The sequence below is a fragment of the Pavona decussata genome, unplaced genomic scaffold, assembly GCF_977016875.1.
Source record: "Pavona decussata unplaced genomic scaffold, jaPavDecu1.1 SCAFFOLD_87, whole genome shotgun sequence".
Taxonomy (NCBI): domain Eukaryota; kingdom Metazoa; phylum Cnidaria; class Anthozoa; order Scleractinia; family Agariciidae; genus Pavona; species Pavona decussata.
This window is the reverse complement of record NW_028145504.1, coordinates 2,935,366-2,955,431: the sequence shown is the minus strand read 5'-3', so window position 1 is coordinate 2,955,431 and position 20,066 is coordinate 2,935,366. Positions and strand designations below refer to the sequence as shown.

General features: G+C 37.8%; 1 protein-coding gene and 1 long non-coding RNA gene across 2 annotated transcripts; one reads left to right on the top strand and one right to left on the bottom strand.

Annotated features, from left to right (window-relative positions):
* The first annotated feature begins 3,395 nt into the window (after nt 1–3,395).
* Nucleotides 3,396–5,338, top strand: LOC146474792 (uncharacterized). Its single transcript, XR_014866070.1, has 2 exons — nt 3,396–3,774; nt 5,023–5,338. It is a non-coding gene; the product is annotated as an uncharacterized LOC146474792 (long non-coding RNA).
* Nucleotides 5,339–10,344: 5,006 nt separating this feature from the next.
* Nucleotides 10,345–19,256, bottom strand: LOC146474791 (uncharacterized). The gene is made up of 4 exons (XM_085116857.1): nt 18,623–19,256; nt 12,372–12,555; nt 11,232–11,451; nt 10,345–10,606 (listed from the first exon to the last, which is right to left on the bottom strand). The coding sequence occupies exons 1-4, from the start codon at nt 19,163–19,165 to the stop codon at nt 10,345–10,347; spliced, it is 1,209 nt and encodes a 402-aa protein (XP_084972983.1). The 5' UTR covers nt 19,166–19,256.
* Nucleotides 19,257–20,066: the final 810 nt, after the last annotated feature.

Here is a 20,066-nt window from a genome sequence, read left to right as displayed (position 1 = left end):
ATGATATACCTTAATTTTATGCCTTATCTTAATAATGATACACGCTGCTCTCTCAGGAAGGCCGTTGCGATACTTGAGGTAATGCCTTGCCAACTGCTAGGCATGTCTGCAAACATGGAAATAAATGAAGCGAAATCGTTTCAAATCTATTAGGACGGTTAACTTGTCAAGGGCACTCAACGAATATTTAAGCAAAATACTTAACTTACTGTGTCTTTTGTGTTCGCAAACATTTTCCGGCGTTTTAAAGGCATATTTGTGCATTAGGTAACATAGTTTGAGGTGTTCGCATGCTTTAGCTTAAAATTAAAGATGCAGAAAGTTTCAGGGAACAACTAACAACTGAATCCAAATTTCTCAGGCGATTAAGGGTTTCCGAACAGATATCCACCGAGATGAATCGTTGGGTATTCCTCACTTGTTATCAGAATCGACTTTTTATGTTCAAAAACCATGAAACAGAAGGAAGACATACGACCTAAAATTCACGAGAATTCAATTTGTTCAGTGTGCGATGAGTTCATTCTGCTTCTCAGAAGTATGAACACACTGAGTAACGTCACGCTGCCAATCTCCTTTTGACAATTTTGTGGCATGTTTTTGACAGGGCTTTCTAATGGTTTCAGTTTGAACTGTCCTGATCGCTATGGCGAACGTGAAAGTCGCACACTTCCTGTATTTTTTAATGGCCATTTGAAGCCGGGACCAACAAGTGGTCAAAAACACGTCATAAATTTGTCAAACTAATTAAGAACTTGTAGGGTGGCATCGCCATAACGCTTGGCACCATAGAAATAGAACCGAGAGTGTAGGCTCCATTTTCAGCAGCGGCATTTGTTCGCTTGAAAATGAACAATTGAGAGGTTCTACCTATCACAGATTTTTACAATAACTGGCGAAATTCCCGCGCTTTGGTTGGCCTGTAGCTATTGTCTATAAAGTCGCCGTTACACGTTGAAACTTTTAGCCGAAAATTGTGTACAACAGCGCAGCAAAACAAGTTTCAGCAGGTGTTGCACCATGTAACAAGGTCGGTTTCGTGAAACTTTTTCGAACTTCCGTTGCGAGACAAGTTTCACGAAAAGTAGAACCACTTTCTACTTGTGCAACCGCTAGCAACGGTCGCAGTGGTGAAAAAACAAGAGTTTCACCGTGTAACACCACTTCGTGCCGTGTTTTGCAGCACCGTTGCACACAAGTTTCAGCTAAAAGCTTCAATGTATAATGACAGCTTAACAAAAATGACGTCAGATGTGACGCGCGCTCTTTCTCAACCTTATTCCCAGGGTTTTCTCTCTTCCTCGCTCGACAAAGGACCCTCTAAGAGACAGGACCCTGGGTACGAGTTTCAACAGAAAATAAAGCCAATTCCGCTAGTACTTTTTCCATGTTATTGTAAAAAACAAATTGAAGGCGGTTTTTCAAACTTGGTGATGAAACCTACAGCTTGTGGTTCCACTTGAGTTTTAAAAATTTCATGACGTCATTTTACCATCTACAAGAGTCTTGACCACAGGAAACTGTCGCCGACTTGTTAAATAACACTTGGATTTAATTCTCAGACGTTTGCTGGTGATCAGACGCGATCGAGCTGCTAAACATCTAGTAACACTTTCTTCTGATAAGGAAGGTCAGGTATTTTAAGACCAAAAACGCCAATTAGGCAGACAACTAGAATGCATGGGCTGTACTGTATCTAGTGGAGAGGTTTTCGACCGAATATAGGAGGGTAGTTACTTTGAGTGTGGGTAGATCATCGAAATGTACATGTAGGCTTTTCCTTCGATAAGAAACTTTACTCGTCATTCGCTCTGCCCTGGGGGTAGCCTGGAGATCAACTGGTATCTCCCCCACTGGTGTGTAGCAATACTCCAAGTTTCTTTTCTGGGTGGTATGGTAGGGAGAGAGACAAAACTAGGACTGAAATTTCACAATAGTTTGGAGAAGAACAAAGGATTGACAGACATTTGCTTGTGCTTTGTGGAATAATCTCAACAACGCAAAATTAACGACGTCTCATTTAATCCATGCGTCATTGAAAAGTAACGCATCAAATATCCATTGGAGCTACAGTGAAGCCATTACAGTTTTAATGTCTTCTTCGTGTACAACAAAGTTCTTCACAAACCAATAAATACAGTCTATTTTGTGCAACTATACTAAAATCCACCCACTGCCACTAAAATAGTCAGGCAATAACATGCAGATAAAAACAGAAAACTGTTATTCAACCTCAAAGATTAGAACAAATTGAACTCTAAGTAAAAAGCCATTCAGAATAGCAGAGATACAGCCATTCAAAAACTTAAAGAATTTACTAAGAACCGGACAAATCGTCCGTCACGTCCGGCGTTCCATACATTTCTTAGTAAAATTTGGAGTTTTTGAATGGCTGTATCTTTCCTAATATTAGCTTGATTAACACCAACCTTAAGGATGTTGTAAAGTTCGGTGTGCTCTTTCTGGCTATGTGGGTGTTGAGTCCCATATCCCATAATACACAGACTCGTACCCAGACCCCCACGGTATGAAATCAGGCAATTGAGGACGGCGCGGGCAGAGGTAAAAGCCGAGAAAGACTAAGTCGAGAACGCCGTCGTGTTGTCGATTTTGAAGTGATTTAGCATCTGCAGGGCGACGTTCGGTTGCTGTCTGTCTTTATTCTCGAACATCGATTGTTCTTTTATTTTTTCTTTGTTAATTGTTAGTGCAGTAGGTAAATTTTTAAAGTGGTAGTTACTTTCTGGGACGCAAACGTTCATTTGAAGAAGAAATTACAATTTCTTCGTTTACCCGACTGCGAGGACGTTTGGAAACGCAGTTTAAAACATCCAACATCAAGTAAGACGTTGTTTTAATTTTAGACTTAAATATCAGCAGACATTGTGTTGTGTTGGTTGTCCAAGTGAAGTTCTAATTTGATTAAGGTATTAGACCCTGATTGCCAGTTACAATTCGCACTTGTAAGATCGAACGACTGAATTAAATGGAAGTCATTTTTCAAATTACGTGTTGTAGATTTGCTCTCGTCATGCCTTCGCGTATGAAGAAAATTTTCATCTTTCATACAATGGCTTGCGGCGGACTCCGTGAAGTCCGTGAGGCTTTAATTGTAGCAAATGCGGAAGAAATTATTGATGACGAAGATTTTGTTTATCTGTATGACACGTTTTCTTCAAGACCCGTATATTCGTATTGGAAATTTGAAAGGTTTGATGAAAATGCATGGAGCGATACGGAGCGCAAAACGAAGTTACGTTTTGCAAAAGACGATGTTGATTTGTTGTTTGAGTGCTTGCAAATCCCACCGAAAATTACCTGCCAACAGCGTTCCATTTGTAACGGAAAGGAGGGACTGTATATTTTACTAAAGAGACTGGCCTATTGACGTGGTTGAGAAAAGATAACATCGGCCTAAGGGAGGTGACGTCATCGGGTTATTCTTCGGAGCAGCCACGATCCGAGATCCGATTATACCGGAAATTGACCTGCATTCACTTTCTTTTAGTAGTAATGGTGGACGACGTCGGTGAAATAAAGACTTCGAACGTTTGTTACGATTCGTTATGGTAGAATACAGAGTTCTTTCTTTCTACTTTCGTTTCTCGGCGTCGGAACACTGATCTCAAGGATTTTACGCTCGATTTGTGGAAGAAACGTGGAACCATGAAAACAGTCAAGATTTGCTCAGGTAACATCGACCTACGGGAGGTTAATATCGACCTAAAGGAGGTTAACATCGGGCTACGGGAGGTTAACATCGACCTAAGGGAGGTACGTTTTATAGCACCACGTTTGTATCGTATGTATTATACTGGCACAATCGTACACATGGAAAGCTTATTTGCAAGCATTAAAACTTACAATCTTGCAGGGGCTTTTCTAATTAATCGTTGACCTGAGTGTCATTTCATTTATTACCAACTCATAACATCCACCTACAGGAGGTCAACACCTACCTAAGGGAGGTTATGATTTTTATAGCACCATGCAAGTAGGTATTATAATAAGGAACGATTGACTTGAAAAAAGCTTACGAATCTTAAGGGGCTTTTGCATTCCGTGTACATGCCATTTTAGAATAAATTTATTTATAAAGAATTATTATTATTATTATTATTATTATGATTATTATTATTATTACTATTATTATTATTATTATTATTATTATTATTATTATTATTATTATTATTATTATTATTATTATTATTATTATTTGAAAAGCCTTTTAACCTCACTAGAATGAGATTAATGAGAGTTTTCTCATTTTTTTATTTACACTTATAACATGGAATATTTAACAATTATTCCACGAGCGCGTGTTGGATATGAGATGATAGATAGCCAACGAGGCGCATAGCGCCGAGTTGGCTATAATCATGTCATATCCAACAAGCGTGAGTGGAATAATTGTTTTATTAAAAACAATCACAAAATATTGCTAGATTTTGCAGATTCCACTTTGCAAGTAACAATTAGAAGACAATTTAATGGTCTCTTTTTCTCGGGCATGGTATAATGGCTCATATACCATGGCCGCTAAGCCATTCAAATTGCTCGAATTGTATTATAGAATGATCCAGTTTTTAATAAAATATATTATTATCAATATTATTTTTTGACAACACACTGACCTATGCTGGGCCATTTATATTCATCTAATGAAACACTTTCACAGCCATAAAGATTTGCTGTGAGAGGTGTTATGGGTTAAAACAGAAAAATTGCAGGTGTATTAAAATAGCATAACAGCTGTTATGATGATTAAAGGCAATTGTTTTCTTGTTGTTGTTGTTGTCATTTTTTCTTGGTTGACCCCATCAACCTCTAATTTCAACATTAAATTTGCTAGAAGTGACTGTTTATGACTGTTGAAATGATAGATCATTTTTAAAAATATAACCCTTAATAGGTCAGAATTTATTTCAATTTAATTTGTGATCAGTTACAAGAGGTTTGACTGTTTGACTGCTTGCTACAGTACATTAACAATATTGGTTTTATTTTATTATTTTTTTTCAGAATGCTATACTTAAACTGTGCAGACCACTGAAGAAACTGCTACTTCAAAGACACCTATGACTCATTAATTCCTCAAAAGACATTGTGTACAACAGATGTTGTTGAACTGTTATTGTCAAGCTTGACCTCTCGTCATGTGGCAAAATTATGTAAAATTTGATATTTCAAATTTGTAGGGTTAATTGATGGAGGATCTCCCATATAATGATGGATTGGATGCAAATGGTCATAATTTTGTTCCTCTCTGGCAGGAAATTGTGTAGATTGGTATATATGTACCACTTAGAGTGCAAAGATACAAAATGATCAACATTTTTTAGTAATTTTTTTAATTGGAAGAAAGATTCACCGCGCATACGTTCTGCTCATCTGGAGATACTCGGGTTTCCTATGGGTGGTGCCTACTATTACAGGGATATTTTTGCACACTTTAAAACTATGCGGAGAAAGCAGAACTTAGCAAGTGATTTTGGTATCCAAAAAGAAAATTGGGGGGAAACCATGCATTTTTCAGAGATAATAAAGCTTCAATTTGGAAAAAAGCACCATACATTCCTTCGTATTTTGCTGCTTTTTAGAATAACTGTTGCTCACTTATCTCTAAAAAATGCGTGGTTACCCCCAATTTCCTTTTTGGATTTCAATACCCACTACCAAGATATGCTTAATTTCCCGCATAATGATAAGCTGTGCAAAAACATTTTGCTATTAGTAGGCACTGTCCTTAAGAAGTTGTGAAAAGAAATCCCAAAAAATAACTGAGGGTCTCTCTTCTACTTAATCCTGATATTGAAATGCATCTTTCAAATATCCATATTCAATTACAGTTATGGTTACTAACCTTTATGGCTATTGAGTCAAAAAGATATGACATAAAGAGCTATTATTTTGTAAGTGAAACAAATCTGTACCTCAAGTAAAGGTCAAAATGAAATTGAGCCATGTCATGAACCTTTAAGTGTGCTTTTCAAAAGATCCAAATGACCACCCCTGAATGTTTTCATTTTCACGTTTTAAGCTCATGACGTGTCATTTGTTATCAAGTAAGCTATATGCTTCTAAATACGGGTGGAACTTTGTCATGAGTTGGAGAACAAGTCAAATTTGAACAAAAAAATAAATGCCTTGTCCCCCCCCCCCTTCTCCATGCCTGAGAAGAAGGGGAATTGAATTTGGCTGGGGTAGAGAAATTGAACTGAAGTTACACTGTACCTTTGGCATGGGAGAATTTGGACTTTTCTCTTTTTTTTTTCTTCTGTTTGAAAACAATAATTATTGAACAACTAAGACAATATAATATATAATGCTCTTTATTCATAATAATAGTACAAGAGAGTGCATGGTAATAAGTAATAAATCGATATTGAGATGCCGAAGCCGGGGGCTTAAATGGCACAATTCATACAGGAGATTGGGTGAAAATGGTACAATTACTTTACAGTTTACAAATAAATAAATAAATAGATAAATATTAATGTTAATAATAGTGGTAATAGTGGAAAAAAATTAAATAATAACAAACAAAATATTAAATTAAGCTAAGCCGTGTATACGAGAGTTCAAAAGGACATGAATTCACAATTTGATTGGAAGTAATCTCTAAGTTTTTGTCTACAATTCTGAGATAGTAAGCGAATTGCCTAAAGCAAGAGGGTTGTCATTCCAAATTTGAGGGCCTTGTGCACGAAGTGCAAAGGCCCCTTAAGATTCATAAGCTTTCTTCAAGTCAATTCTTCCCTATTATAATACATACTTGCATGGTGCTATAAACATCATAACCTCCCTCAGGTATAGATGTTTGCCTACTGTATACGTAGGTGGAATTGTTATCACTTGGTAAAAATAAAATGAAATTCAAGTCAATGACAAAAAAGTTCCTTATGATCCCAAGTTTCCCTGCTGAAGAGTAAGCGTCTATGCCTATGAATTAAGTACACAATGTCTTTTGTGGAATTAATGAGTCATAGGTGTCTTTGAAGTAGCAGTTTCTTCATTGGTCTGCACAGTTTAAGTATTGCATTCTGAAAAAAAAAAATTAAAACCAATATTGTTAATGTACTGTAGTAAGCAGTCAAACAGTCAAACCTCTTGTAACTGATCACAGATTAAATTGAAATAAATTCTGACCTATTAAGGGTTATATTTTTAAAAATGATCTATCACTTCAACAGTCATAAACAGTCACTTCTAGCAAAATTTAATGTGGAAATTAGAGGTTGATGGGGTCAACCAAGAAAAAATGACAACAACAACAACAACAAGAAAGCAATTGCCTTTAATCATCGTAACAGCTGTTATGCTATTTTAATGCACCTGCAATTTTTCTATTTTAACCCATAACACCTCTCACAGCAAATCTTTATGGCTGTGAAAGTGTTTCATTAGATGAATATAAATGGCCCAGCGTAGGTCAGTGTGTTGCCAAAAAATAATATTGATAATAATATATTTTATTAAAAACTGGATCATTGTATAATACAATTCGAGCGATTTGATTGGCTTAGCGGCCATGGTATATGAGCCATTATATCATGCCCGAGGAAAAAGAGACCATTAAATTGTCTTCTAATTGTTACTTGCAGAGTGAAATCTGCAAAATCTAGCAATATTTTGTGCTTGTTTTTAATAAAACAATTATTCCACTCACGCTTGTTGGATATGACATGATTATAGCCAACTCGGCGCTTACTCGTTGGCTATCTATCATCTCATATCCAACACGCGCTCATGGAATAATTGTTAAATATTCCATGTTATGAGTGTAAATAAAACGGGAATAGATGAAGAAGATGGCCAAAACTTATGTTTGATGTTTTATTAAGGTATCAGCTTAGTTTCTGTACCTTTGTGTCTTAAATTGACGCAAGTTTTTGATTCTCTTTTCGCTTTCGTGGTTCGCGGTCACCGGCTATGTCACGCCATTGTTTACAATGCGAATGTCAGATTTTCGACAGGGTTAAGGTGATAAACTCGAGGCCCTGCGGGTCACTTAAAATAATTTACCCAAACCTTTGTTTAATATTATTATTGATAAGTACACAGTGAAGCCATAGAAAGTCATTTTATGATAATCTAAGTTATCGCCCATCGGTAAAATTGCCGGTATTTCAGTTCGAAAATTTGGTTGTTAAAAACTTGCATTTAAAGCATGTTGTTGTAGATCTGTTTCGGGCATAAAAGTAACCTAAGTTTTGAATGTTTTTCTGTAGAACAGGAGATGAAGACCTAGAAAAGCAATCGATGTTATTTCATGATCCGTGGCTGGCTGTGGATTGGTACGCGGCCGGCCAAAGTTAAGGAAAATCCGCCCCACCAGAAGCGAATTTTGAACTCAACTGAGCGGACAATCGTTTTTCGCTTGTTTTCGCGTAAGGAAGCCGTATTTGGAAAAGCTAACTACAGCCCGTTTTGTTTCGATCTAAGGCCTACCTATGAGCAAAATATGAGCGAAATCGATTTTTTGACTTGTGCCACCAAAAGTTGATTTCGGTCGATATTTGTGGAAAGCCGCTCTTAAGACCATACATGGACTTTTTAAAGCCATTATGTAAAGAAAAAGTGCGTGAAACGTGCGCGCAATACCATATTTAATTTCGTCAGTTTAAACAGAACTAAACTGAATCTAAAAACATAGCAGTAATGTCCAGTAGCACATTACCCTTTCTTATTACATCAGGGTGGAATGAAAATCATCTTTTGTTGGATCCCGTGAGAGAAAAGTTCAGATAGTACAAGAAAACGTAAACGGTGGGGATATGTTTTTTTTTATGGTTCCTGGGCTCTTGTTTTTTTTTTTTTTGGGGGGGAGGGGGGGAGGGGCGTCTGAGTTTTCCGTGCGTCCCCGCTCCCTTGGGGGCCATGGTACACTGACTAGGAGGATCAAACGCCCAGGCTGGGTGGGGGAAGGGGCTCCAAAAAAGTTTTATAAGGGTGGACTTCTCCTCGAGGTCCAAACCCTTCCCTTTTTATTTACCTTTTTTAACAGAAAAGATAACCTTTTCATATAACTGCCATTAGAAATGGCACCCCTTTCACAAACCTTCAGTAGAAACCCTCCATCTTTGTTTTTGTTTTTTGTTTTTTTCGTTGGGTCCCTACCGTTTTCTGTACACCAGCTCGTGAAATCCCTGCTCTTTCATGTTGTTAATTATTTGTCAATACTTAATTATTATGATGTGATTTTATTTATACAAGGGGTCTCGTTATTGGAACATATCGTTCTGTGAGTTCTCTCCTGTCAGAGGTTTTTCATTTTGTTTTTTTTCTCCTCTGGCGAAGTTTATAAATAAATAAATAAAAAAATAAAAAACCTCCACCCTGGGCATAAAAAGGTTCCCCTTTCGGGCTTATTGGTAACTAATGGGTAGTACCCTCCCTCCCGGAGTCAAACGTCACTGTGGAGAGAGTCTATTACTATTATAGTAGTGATAGCAACTAATGTAAACTATCAGTCTCGGAATCCTAACCTTTTTGTCAATGCTTTTTATACAGTACGAAGGGCCTGCACTTCATATGCCTCAGGGAAATTGAAGAATAATCATGGACGTAAGAGTGTACAACGAAATATTGTCATATTCAAAAACCTTTAACAGTAATTCTGGAATAGAAGGTGACCAATATCTGCCCCTCAAATCTTGTTTTAGTGTTTCTGATACCAAAAAAAAATTTCCTCGACTGAAATGGTATGAGAAAAGAAAAAAAATACGTCTTTCTCTCTCGCGAGCTTTTTAGTGTCAAAGAAATTGTATTATGCTTTATAATTAACTTTTAAATAAAAAAGTGAGTCATTGGATAATGCTGTTACAGTCAGAGTTTTGATGTGCTTAGCTTCGATGGGGTATCAGCCGTTATACATGCTTAACAAATTCCGTTCTGGTCAGTTACTTGCAGATTGAACTCAACAGCAAGATCTAGCAGTATTTTAAGAAAACAATTATTCCACTCGCGCTTGTAATGTTGGATATTGGATGACTATTGTCAGTTTGGCACAAAACGCCTCCCTAGCTAGCTATCGTCCATATACAACGCGTACTCGTGGAATAATTTTTTTAATATGATATTTAAAATAACTTCTTCCTGATGTGATTTTAATTTAGGTCAGCTAAGGACACTATTAGAAAGAGCTCCTTTAATTTTGTAACATGACAATATTCGAGAGTCAGATCCTTTATAGTTAAATTTTGTAGATGTTTGTTTGGCGTTGGCAATTTAGGCCGAGAAAAGCATTTACTAGACTGGGGAACGCTAATTAATTTGAGAACATTACTCAAGACATTATCAACGTTTTATTCGTGCATATAGCCTCCACAGTTTAAATCTGATTTAGAATTTCAGTTTTTTGTTCTTGTCTTCTTTCTTTTCCCGGCTTGTTTCTGCCTCCTTGCCGGACGTTTCAGCGTCAATCGACTTTGACTCTTCATCGTCAATCGACTTTGACTCTTCATCAATCGACTTTGACTCTTCATTGTCAATCGACTTTGACTCTTCGTCGTCAATCGACTTTGATTCTTCATCGTCAATCGACTGTGACTCTTCTGTGGTGAGTTCCGTGGAATCTCTCACGCAAACTTTGCGTCCGAAGAACCTGAAGACAAACAACAAACCAGAAAGTGAAGATATTGGGACATTTGGTAGTTGCTACCGGGGGGGGGGGGGGGGGGGAGTACACAGGAATATTAGTGTAGAAGTGATGCGAATGAGGTCACGTAGTTGAACCAACCAAAAAAGAATCTTCTATTAGAATAAAACTGGACCCCAGAAAAGTCCAACGGCCAGAATTCGAATGTAACCCTAAAATTCAACTGTTCCCCTTATGCATAAAACCCTAACAATAAATCCCTACTTAAACCTTATCCTCTCAAAAATGTCTACCGGTAATAATGTAACTCAAAAGGTTTCCAGTCGCCCATTCCAGACACAAAAATGAGTGAATGAACAAGTGATTTAGGAGCCGACCTGTACAAACCTAACGAATGCAGTACTGGCTTCTTTTTAAGTCGTTCAATCTGTCTGGATTAACCTTTCGCGAACTGAATGAGAAAGTCTCAAAGTGCTAACGTATGTGGCTATCGACTGTACTAGCCTAGGCCTTGCACAAGAATGATCGGATTTACAATTTGCCATCCCTTAGAAGCATTGTTTTATTACTTTGATCATTAAACGATCATCAACAAATAACTAACAAAACTGACATTAGACCAGCCTACTACCCAACAGTCCTGCAGGACAATCCTTTCTTGCAGACGTTGGATGGATATTCACTCCGTCTGAATAAACCAACATCAAACATGCTGCAAATGGCGTTACCACATGTGGCTCCCTCATCCAGCTTGGCCATACACACTCCACTGAAACGACTGATGTCAGACTGCTCTTGGCAACTCAGCTCTTCTTTGGAATGACATTCCCTGTCTGCGTCACAGAAAGTACCTACAGAGAGTAACATTTTCTTAGGGATGGTGGTCTTCAATCTGTCTTGGTTTGGTCATCTTGAAGCAAGAATGGATAAACCCTAATGATAGTTCCTGTCATTGCTAACTGGCCCTGCACACCTCACTCTTTTAACCATCTTCGGTCGTTTATGTCATTAAGCGTAATTTTTTTGGCAGGTTTTCTAACCCTGGGAGCAAATTAAATGTTTTTGTGGTTTTCCTCAGGTTGATGAACGGTACATCATGGCAAACGAAGCACAGTGGAACCTCGATTTAACGAATTGCCGAGGGACTAAGGAAATGGCTTCTGTTCCATACATTTTAAAAGGCCGGGCCTTATACCGAGTTCTTCCTTATATATAGAGGTTCGTTAAATCGAGGGTCCTCTGTAATTATAACATGACGTGCAATGAAACGAAGTGGTTGCACAGGGAGTACTTTTCAGTTGTCCTGTAAACAATCCGAATGCCTAACCCTTACCTATAAACTACTTTAGTTTTTAGACTCGATGAGAAGTAAATACGTATATGGAAAAGAATGTTGAGGTGAGAACCTCATTCAACAAGTTTTTGACTTTTTGTCCGCGTCAAAAATTAGTTAAAATCGTCTTTAAAAGTTGTCTCGGGTGACATCACCTTCAGTTCGTTCTGTAATTCGTTAGCAAAACTCGCGCCACTTTCTCATCTATTCAGCAACAAAAACGAAACCAATCGTGACGTGCTCGCACGCGCCGGTTATACGTATTTGCTTCAATTCTGATTAGTTCATTACAACGTTTGCGTCTGTTGTAGTTGACGAGAGTAGTTACTTGGTTTTTGGTTTTACAGCATTTAAATGAAAGCGCCTCTATTGTACAGCCGCGATAATCAGATGCGACACCTCTTGATATCAGACAGTTATAAAAAGGGATTGTGAAACCTAGACTTCCTTCCTCGGAATTTGCAAAACAGCGGCCCCAGGTGCATCTGTATTTCCCGCCCTTGCTGTCGCACTGTCCCTTTTGTGTGCAGGTTGCCCCAGGGTCCAAAAGCTTTTTGCAGACGTTAAAAAATGCGTCACAGTACATTCCTAGTTCCTTGCAATCTTTGGCTGTGCTGCATTTCTGAAATACGCAGACATACGAATCAACTTTCAGTATAAAGTATAAATTTTTGCGAACCAAAGAAAGATTGCTAAGTTGGATCGGTTTGCATAGCACACTAGAGGGACGTCGTATCCAGGACATGTTGATCACAATAAATAATTGCTTCTAGGAGAGGGCACTGACCCCCATTGCAAACTTACTCAAAATAAAGGACACAAAATATAACTTAAGGGGTGGCACAAACATGCTCTTATTGCCCAAAATAAGAAGTACTAAGCATGGTCCTAGGTCTTTTTGGTACTTCGCTGCCAGAGACATGGAATGCCCTTCCGGACTCGATTCGCGCCATGGCCGGCACAAGGGAACGTTTAAGAAGTATTCGTCATGCTGCATTTTAAAATTGTTATTATCGTGGTTAGCTCTTGAAATTATAAATTTTAATTTGTAATTACACATGTATTGATACATGAATGCTTAGATTTACTAGATATTTTAGATTTCAAATTTTTAGATTTTAGAATGTTAGCTAATTTTTATCTTTCTTTTTGTTTTTGTAATGATTTTTGTTTATTGGTGGGCTTCCTGTAAAGTAGCTCTTAGCTAAGTGGAGTGCCACGTAAAATAAAGTTCCAAGTTCCAAGTTCCAAAGACGGACAGCCTCTCCCGTTCTAGTAAATTTAAAACCTCTTTGCAATTATCTATTGTATCACTAAACGAAAGAGTTGTTCCTTACGTCGTCGATATCATTAATAGCCCTGTGCACATTAGGACCATTTTTTTATCGGTATCTATACTCTCACTCGATTGAGCCAAATGAAGGAGCTCCTGAGTTGCGAGGTTCACGCCTCTGCCCCCTTCCCCCTTGTTGAATAGCACAGTAAGAAGGTTGCTTCCACATTGAAATTTAATCCAATGTTTCTAGCAAAACATACTAGATTACATTTTTATTGGGGATGAATTGGCCATTCCCTGTCCAAACCCACTATTATTTTAGAACTTTATAGTTTGACGTCATTGCCCTGTATCTGCCGGAAACCCCCACCGACTGTTCGGACCAGAAAATCTCACAACTTTTTCAAGGTTGCTAGTTTTCAAAGTTATTAAAAATAAAATTTATCGTAATGAATATTGTGCACATAAAACAGCTTTTCGGTCCCGAAATGTTACGAAACATTTTGAGAAAACGCACGTCAGGAAGTATACGGCATGGATCGTTACCATAGTTACAAGCTCTTCCAAACATTTATCAGTTATCAAACAATTCAACTTGATATTTGTTTTGGATGGTCACTACTCAATTTATAGCTTATCATAGTGCCAAATGTAAGAGATCGATGATCCGCTCTCTACCAGTGGCCTAAATGTATATTAATCCAGGGGATTGGGGAGAAATGACGGCGAGAACAGTCTACAAAAAACCTTTACATATTGAGCAGCTTTTAGGTTTGGTGTCAGGCCGTTTCCAACTTCATTCTGACACCAATTCATGGTTATAAAAATTATACTTTTTCTGCTCTCAAAATTTTTATGATATGTTGCTTGTGTTACAGATATTTTTGTCATGGTTAAAAAAAAAACATAATTTAAAGTTGAAAATTATTTTAAGTCTAGCAGGTTATTTTGCAGGTACCGGTCAAAACGTCAGTATCACCTAAACGTAGTTACTAAAACAAGGAATGACCTAAAATGATCTAAAATGACCTAAAATGATCTGAAATGACCTAAAATGACCTAATATGAATCTAAAATGACCTAAAATGACTTAAAATGATTTAAAAAGAATCTAAAATGATCTAAAATGACCTAAAATGATCTAAAATGATTTTATTTTTTTAATTTTATAACAAAGACTAGTGAGCAGCACAACAGAAGACTTCTTGTAGTTTATTTCCGACGCGTTTCGTCTCTACCGGAGACTTCTTCAGGAAAAATTCCCGATAATTACTGTATTACAACCGCGGCTTTGATTGATGCAAAGTGTCCAGTTTTTCCCCAGCAATGTGGTTTTGATTGGTGCGAAGTTCCAAGTTTCGCTCAGCAACGTGATTTTGATTGGTACTAGTGGCCTATTTTTTCCCCAGCAACGCGGTTTTGACTGGTACGAGGCAAAGTTCTATGTTTCGACAGGAACGCGGTTTTGATTGATGCAGCTATTTTATATAGAACTAGCACAGAGTTATCTTTTATTCATGCGCTACCCTTGACTTGTTAACTGCGTGTTTATTTAAGGAAATAGGCCTTATCACGGTTTTCGGCGCCATTTTGACGAGAAGGCAAACAGGCATGAAAAAACAGTGTTTGTATGGAAATCCACCTTGTACTTTAGAATTTTAAGCTTTTATCGTTTTAGACTTGTATGTATTAAGTAGCTATATGATTTTAGCTGGTGTATATCCTATTTATTTTCTAATTCATTAGTTATCTTATTTAATTATTTAGACACGACCCCACAAGCGAAGCGTCGCTTTAATACTTATCGTGTATAAATAAAGATTATTGATTGATTGGTTATTGATTGATCCGATGTCAAATAATTTTGATAAAACTAGCTTCTAAAAAATTAATGAATAGGAAACTTTTAGCACTAGAAAGAGGATTAAGAAAAAAAAAATGGAGGGACGTAGCCGCGCCAGAAAGCGTCCCGTCGTGTTTTAAATTTTTCATACATTTGTCTGCATAGCGAACTAGCCGTGAACTGCAACTAAAAATAGTTCGCGGGAAACAATACCGAAACCGTGATAAGGCCTATTGATGCACAGATATGCCTTTACATTGTTTACAAAAGCGTTTTATCAGTGTTTACACAAATATTTAGCCTTGTCGTGTGGCTTTTAATGTGTGACCGAAAAACGAACCCGAAAAAAATTGGTCAGTGCCGATATTTTTGGGTCTTTCAGACCGACCAAAAAAAAAAGGAGATTCGCTCTAGTGCGGTTTGTTTCTCAACTTTAAAGAGATTAAGCACCACATTTACGGCAAACGGCAGACGGCAGAAATGACCACGTGACCATGTTTATCCTTCATTTGCCGCTCGCTGTTTTCAGTTTCTCAGAAAAATTGAGTGTTTTTGCGTTAGCGCAGAATGCCTGGACATCATGAATAATTCATAGCCACTGAAGCGGCAAATTCGAATGCGATCGCGCTTTGAAGAGCTATAAATTAGAGAAGAATGGGCCAAAACTAGGCAACTAGAGGTCACAAAATTCACTTTCCCGAGTCTCAGAAAGGCTAATCTCAATGTTCACGCACGGCTTCTTGAAAATCAAGGATTAGGCTACAATTTGCACTAAAAAAGAATGAAATTGAGAAAGTAGAAGTTTTATGGTTTTCCACTTGAATATACAGTAAATTTTGCAAATTTCCGTATAGACAGTCATTTTGGAGAACAGTTTTGGGAAAACTAATGTACCTACTAGACTTTCACGCACGGCAAATGGTAGACGAGTCTTTCCTTGAAAAGAATCCGTCTTAATTTCAAAAATTGGTCACGAGGAACCTTTATGTTTTTCAGTTTGAAAATTGTTGGTCGTAGTTTTATTTGAAAATGGCGCGTTCGGAGCTGGCGAGCTATTGTTTTCAGCCCAGACATGAATAACAATACATGTCAAATAAAACAATGCCTATTGTTGAAAACCATTCTGCATGAAAAAAATATTCTTAACTACCGCGAATTTTAAAATTGCCATATGCATCAGCTGTTTTACTCACGATCTACGGACAAAACAAAGATGACAGCGTGCGCGACCAAAAAATACAATAGTGATCGGGAGCTGTTTTCAGAGCTCTTCCAAAACCCGCTCCGTCCGTTGTTAATCCACATCGTGCCGCCATACGCTAAGGTTATAAACTCTGCTTACGATTTTCAACTGAACGGAGAAGGTATATGGAAATCATTGTGGAGGGACGTTTGCGGGAAACCGGCCAATTTGTTCGACCATCCTTTCCTTCGCCTACAAATTAGAGGAATCTGGTCGCGAGCGCGAATGTTCTTTTTAAAGCTTCTCTTTTTTCGCACAGAGACCAACAAAGAAAAGGCACGCGCGCGCGAGTTTTTTCGAGCATAAGCTACTCAAGATTCAGGCGCGACAAGTATATTCACTTTATTTGAAAATCGACATTTAAGTTTTCGTAGGTTCGAATGCCTGCGAAGGCGCCACATTTGTTGCCGTGGGTTTGGCGGAAGGTAAGACTTGCCCTATTCACAATTAGTATAAAGCAGGCCAAACAGTCTTTCAAAAAATTCAATCTGTTATACTATTGAACGTTAATACACTTGCTGCCGGTGCGCACTTATTCAGCCATGCTGCAAAGGTGCGATATTAGGAAACAATAGAATGAACAATAGCTTATGTGGCCATTGTCTTTAAGCTCCGACCTGAGAAGTTAATGAGCTAAGCGGTATTCCCTGCGGAGCACGGCGCGCGTAGATTTGGACCAATGACAGTCACTCAGTTTACGCTTCACCGCTAATACTACAGATCTATAACTTTTTCCGTGCAGTAAGTAAATGTCCCGAAAACAATAGGCATTCTGCGCGATGGAATTAAAGGCCAGAATTATCTTGTACTATTTTCATCTACGTACTCATATTTTCAAGAAAACATAAACGCGAATCTCACGTTTCCCGTAAACGTGGTGCTTAATCTCTCTTTTATCATCGAATTAGCTTACGTGCAACCATCGGCACTTCTTCTGACTTTTCGGCAGTTCACAGCAACTTCCTGGTATCAGCCTTTACTTTGATGAGCACTTACTTCTGTAATTCTGTAATTTTATCTTGGTTTCACTTCATTTAGATCATTTAAGAATATTTCAGATTTATTTTAGATCATTTTCGGTCATTTTAGATCATTTTAAGTCATTTTAGGTCATTTTAGGTCATTTTAGATCATTTTAGGTCATTCCTTGTTTTAGTAACTACGATCACCTAAAGATCAAATCAGATCTTACGCTTGATATCTTCTGCTATTCATCACTAAGAAAATCCTTTTTTTCCCAATTCTTTTTCTCTATTGTCTTTCAGTTTTGAAACTAGAAATACGTGACTCGCAAAACCTCCCGAAGCTGGGTGGAAAGCCCTCTTTACTCGAATTGTAGCATCAAATGAGGAGATTAAAAGAGGCAAAGCATTTTCTTTTTGATGAGCATGGTCTTTTCGAAGTTCCACAGGCTAGTTTGCGGTTGAAAATCTATTTCTGACGCGACGTAATGTACAACGGGCGTGCAGCGCTGCCTTCTTCGATGAATTTATTTCCCACGGAAAATTATTTTACCGCGGCCACAAAACGTGTAATTTCTTCAATGCAATCTTTCACAAAAAGGATTTCGAAAAGACAGGTAAAATATTCTGGAGAGATAGTTCTGTATCCAGTGAATTTTGATGAACATTGCAGTTGAAATTAAATCCTGCACGCATATTTTTTCCGATGTATGCAAAATTTGCTCCACACGACGCCAGACAGTCTGACATCATTCATACTTTTTTTTTCGATGTTGCTAGGCAACAGTGCGGACAACTTCAACGATATAATTATATCTATATATAAATAAAGTTTTAACTTGAATTCGCGTGGCTTAGCTCGACTCGGGCCGACAAATTAATTAACCTCGCTTCGCGAGGAATTAATTGTAACATTTTAGCCTTAGGAATTTTTATTTATATAACTAAAAACATTCCGTAGCAACAAGATGCAAATAAACATTGGATAACCTGTAACCAACACAGAGAGCTACTGAAATATAATGCACGTTTGTGGAGTGCAATCTTCTAAAAGTTTTACATTAATTCCATTATCTGAAACATATGTAAAGACTACATTATGAACACGCATTAATTTGTATCGTCAAATTGTATAATTCTTGCGAAAGAACAGCTTCGTTATTTTGGATACTTATTCAGTCGAATAATTTCCAACAAATATAGACAGTTTCACCAATGTTCGTGCTCTTTGTATCAATAAAGAAAATGTTCGGCGATAATACACGTGCAATGGCTAATTTATCGAAATTTAACATCCATTCAACGCCCGTATTTAAGATCTAAGGAAATAAAAAACCGAGTAAAAAAGCTTCAACAATGACTTACCTCTCCCTTAGCATCATTGAAGACTGCAGGCCCTAACGGTCCAAGCTCAAACTCCACCGATGGAATCTTGATTTTCCCATCTTTACCCTTCAGAAGTTTATTTTTATCCAGGGTGGTGAGTTGCTTGAAAACTTTGGACACAACTCGTGGCGAGGTCTTTTTGTCCGTGGAAACAGTCTCTGAAGTAACAGTGTACGTCTTGAACGGACCACGAGTAGAGTTCTTCACCTTTGTCGTGCTTTTCAGATTTTTCAGTTTAGATTTATCGCCTGGGACGAAGTCAGTCAGACCCACTGGCTGTTTTCCCGTAAAGAGATCATCCAGACGTTCCCTCATGTTCGACAAGATGCCAAAATCAGGAACCGGAATGCGAATAGCGAATCCAGGAAAGAAATTCCTGACTTCTGGTTCGTCATCGGAATCAATCTGCTCCTCGCTTTGTTTCTTCTCCTCTTTTTTCAGTTCGTGCTTTTTAGACTTTTTGGCGTCGATTTGCAGCGTGGCTAAAGCCAACAGATAAAGCAAAACTGCTATCTTGTTCATGTTAGCGGAGAAATTCGACTTTCCTGCTTTTGAAGTCAAGACAACGATATTCAGTTTCTCTCACGTTGTTTATCGAAGAATCTAACTAAAGGTCCACACTTTGGCTTATGCAGTTTGTTATAACAAGGTTAATTATTAATTTGTTGAGATAATAACTCAGGAATTATCGCTAATGGAAAGCTTCCTTTGTCTTATCGATGGGCTTAAGTGCTTAATTACTGGCAGGTTCTGATGGCTCTTGGGTTGCGGTAATCTGCGTTGCACTATTTTTACTTCCGTTGCAGTGAACTACTGCCAAACGTAGATTTTGATGGGATTTGGGACGCACTGAATTTGAATTTACCTAGAAAGAGTTATGTTGCTTTGGCTTGAGATTAAGATTTAGACAAAATAAGCGTAAACATAATCTTGTCATCCTCCAAAAATAAAAGTGACCTGAAGTATGGCATCTATTAACTCTTTTAGAAGTCGGTCAGAAGGTCATTCTGGGTAAGATAGAATAATTTCTGCAATGCCACGTTAATCGGAAACATGTGTGAAACCGGAGACATCAACGAATATTTCAAGTGAATCAACCATATTTTAAAAAGGATCGCTGTAAAGATTTGCTATATCTATAACGAACGAATTAAGTAAACGTATAATCATAAGCAAGATGCACTGAACAAAGTGTGAATATAATGTGGTTTGCCGGTTTAAGGACTGAAACTCATTAGCTCTCGAGTCCTGCGTGATAACGAATACACCACAAACAATTAAACCATTTCATACACTTGTTTTCCTGTGGTGTAGTGGTCATCACGCCTGCCTTGAAGCCAGGGCCCAGTTGTTCGAAGCCCGATTAAGCTAATCCTGGATTAACGTGAACTTTGATTCGGGTTTAATAACTAATCGATAAATA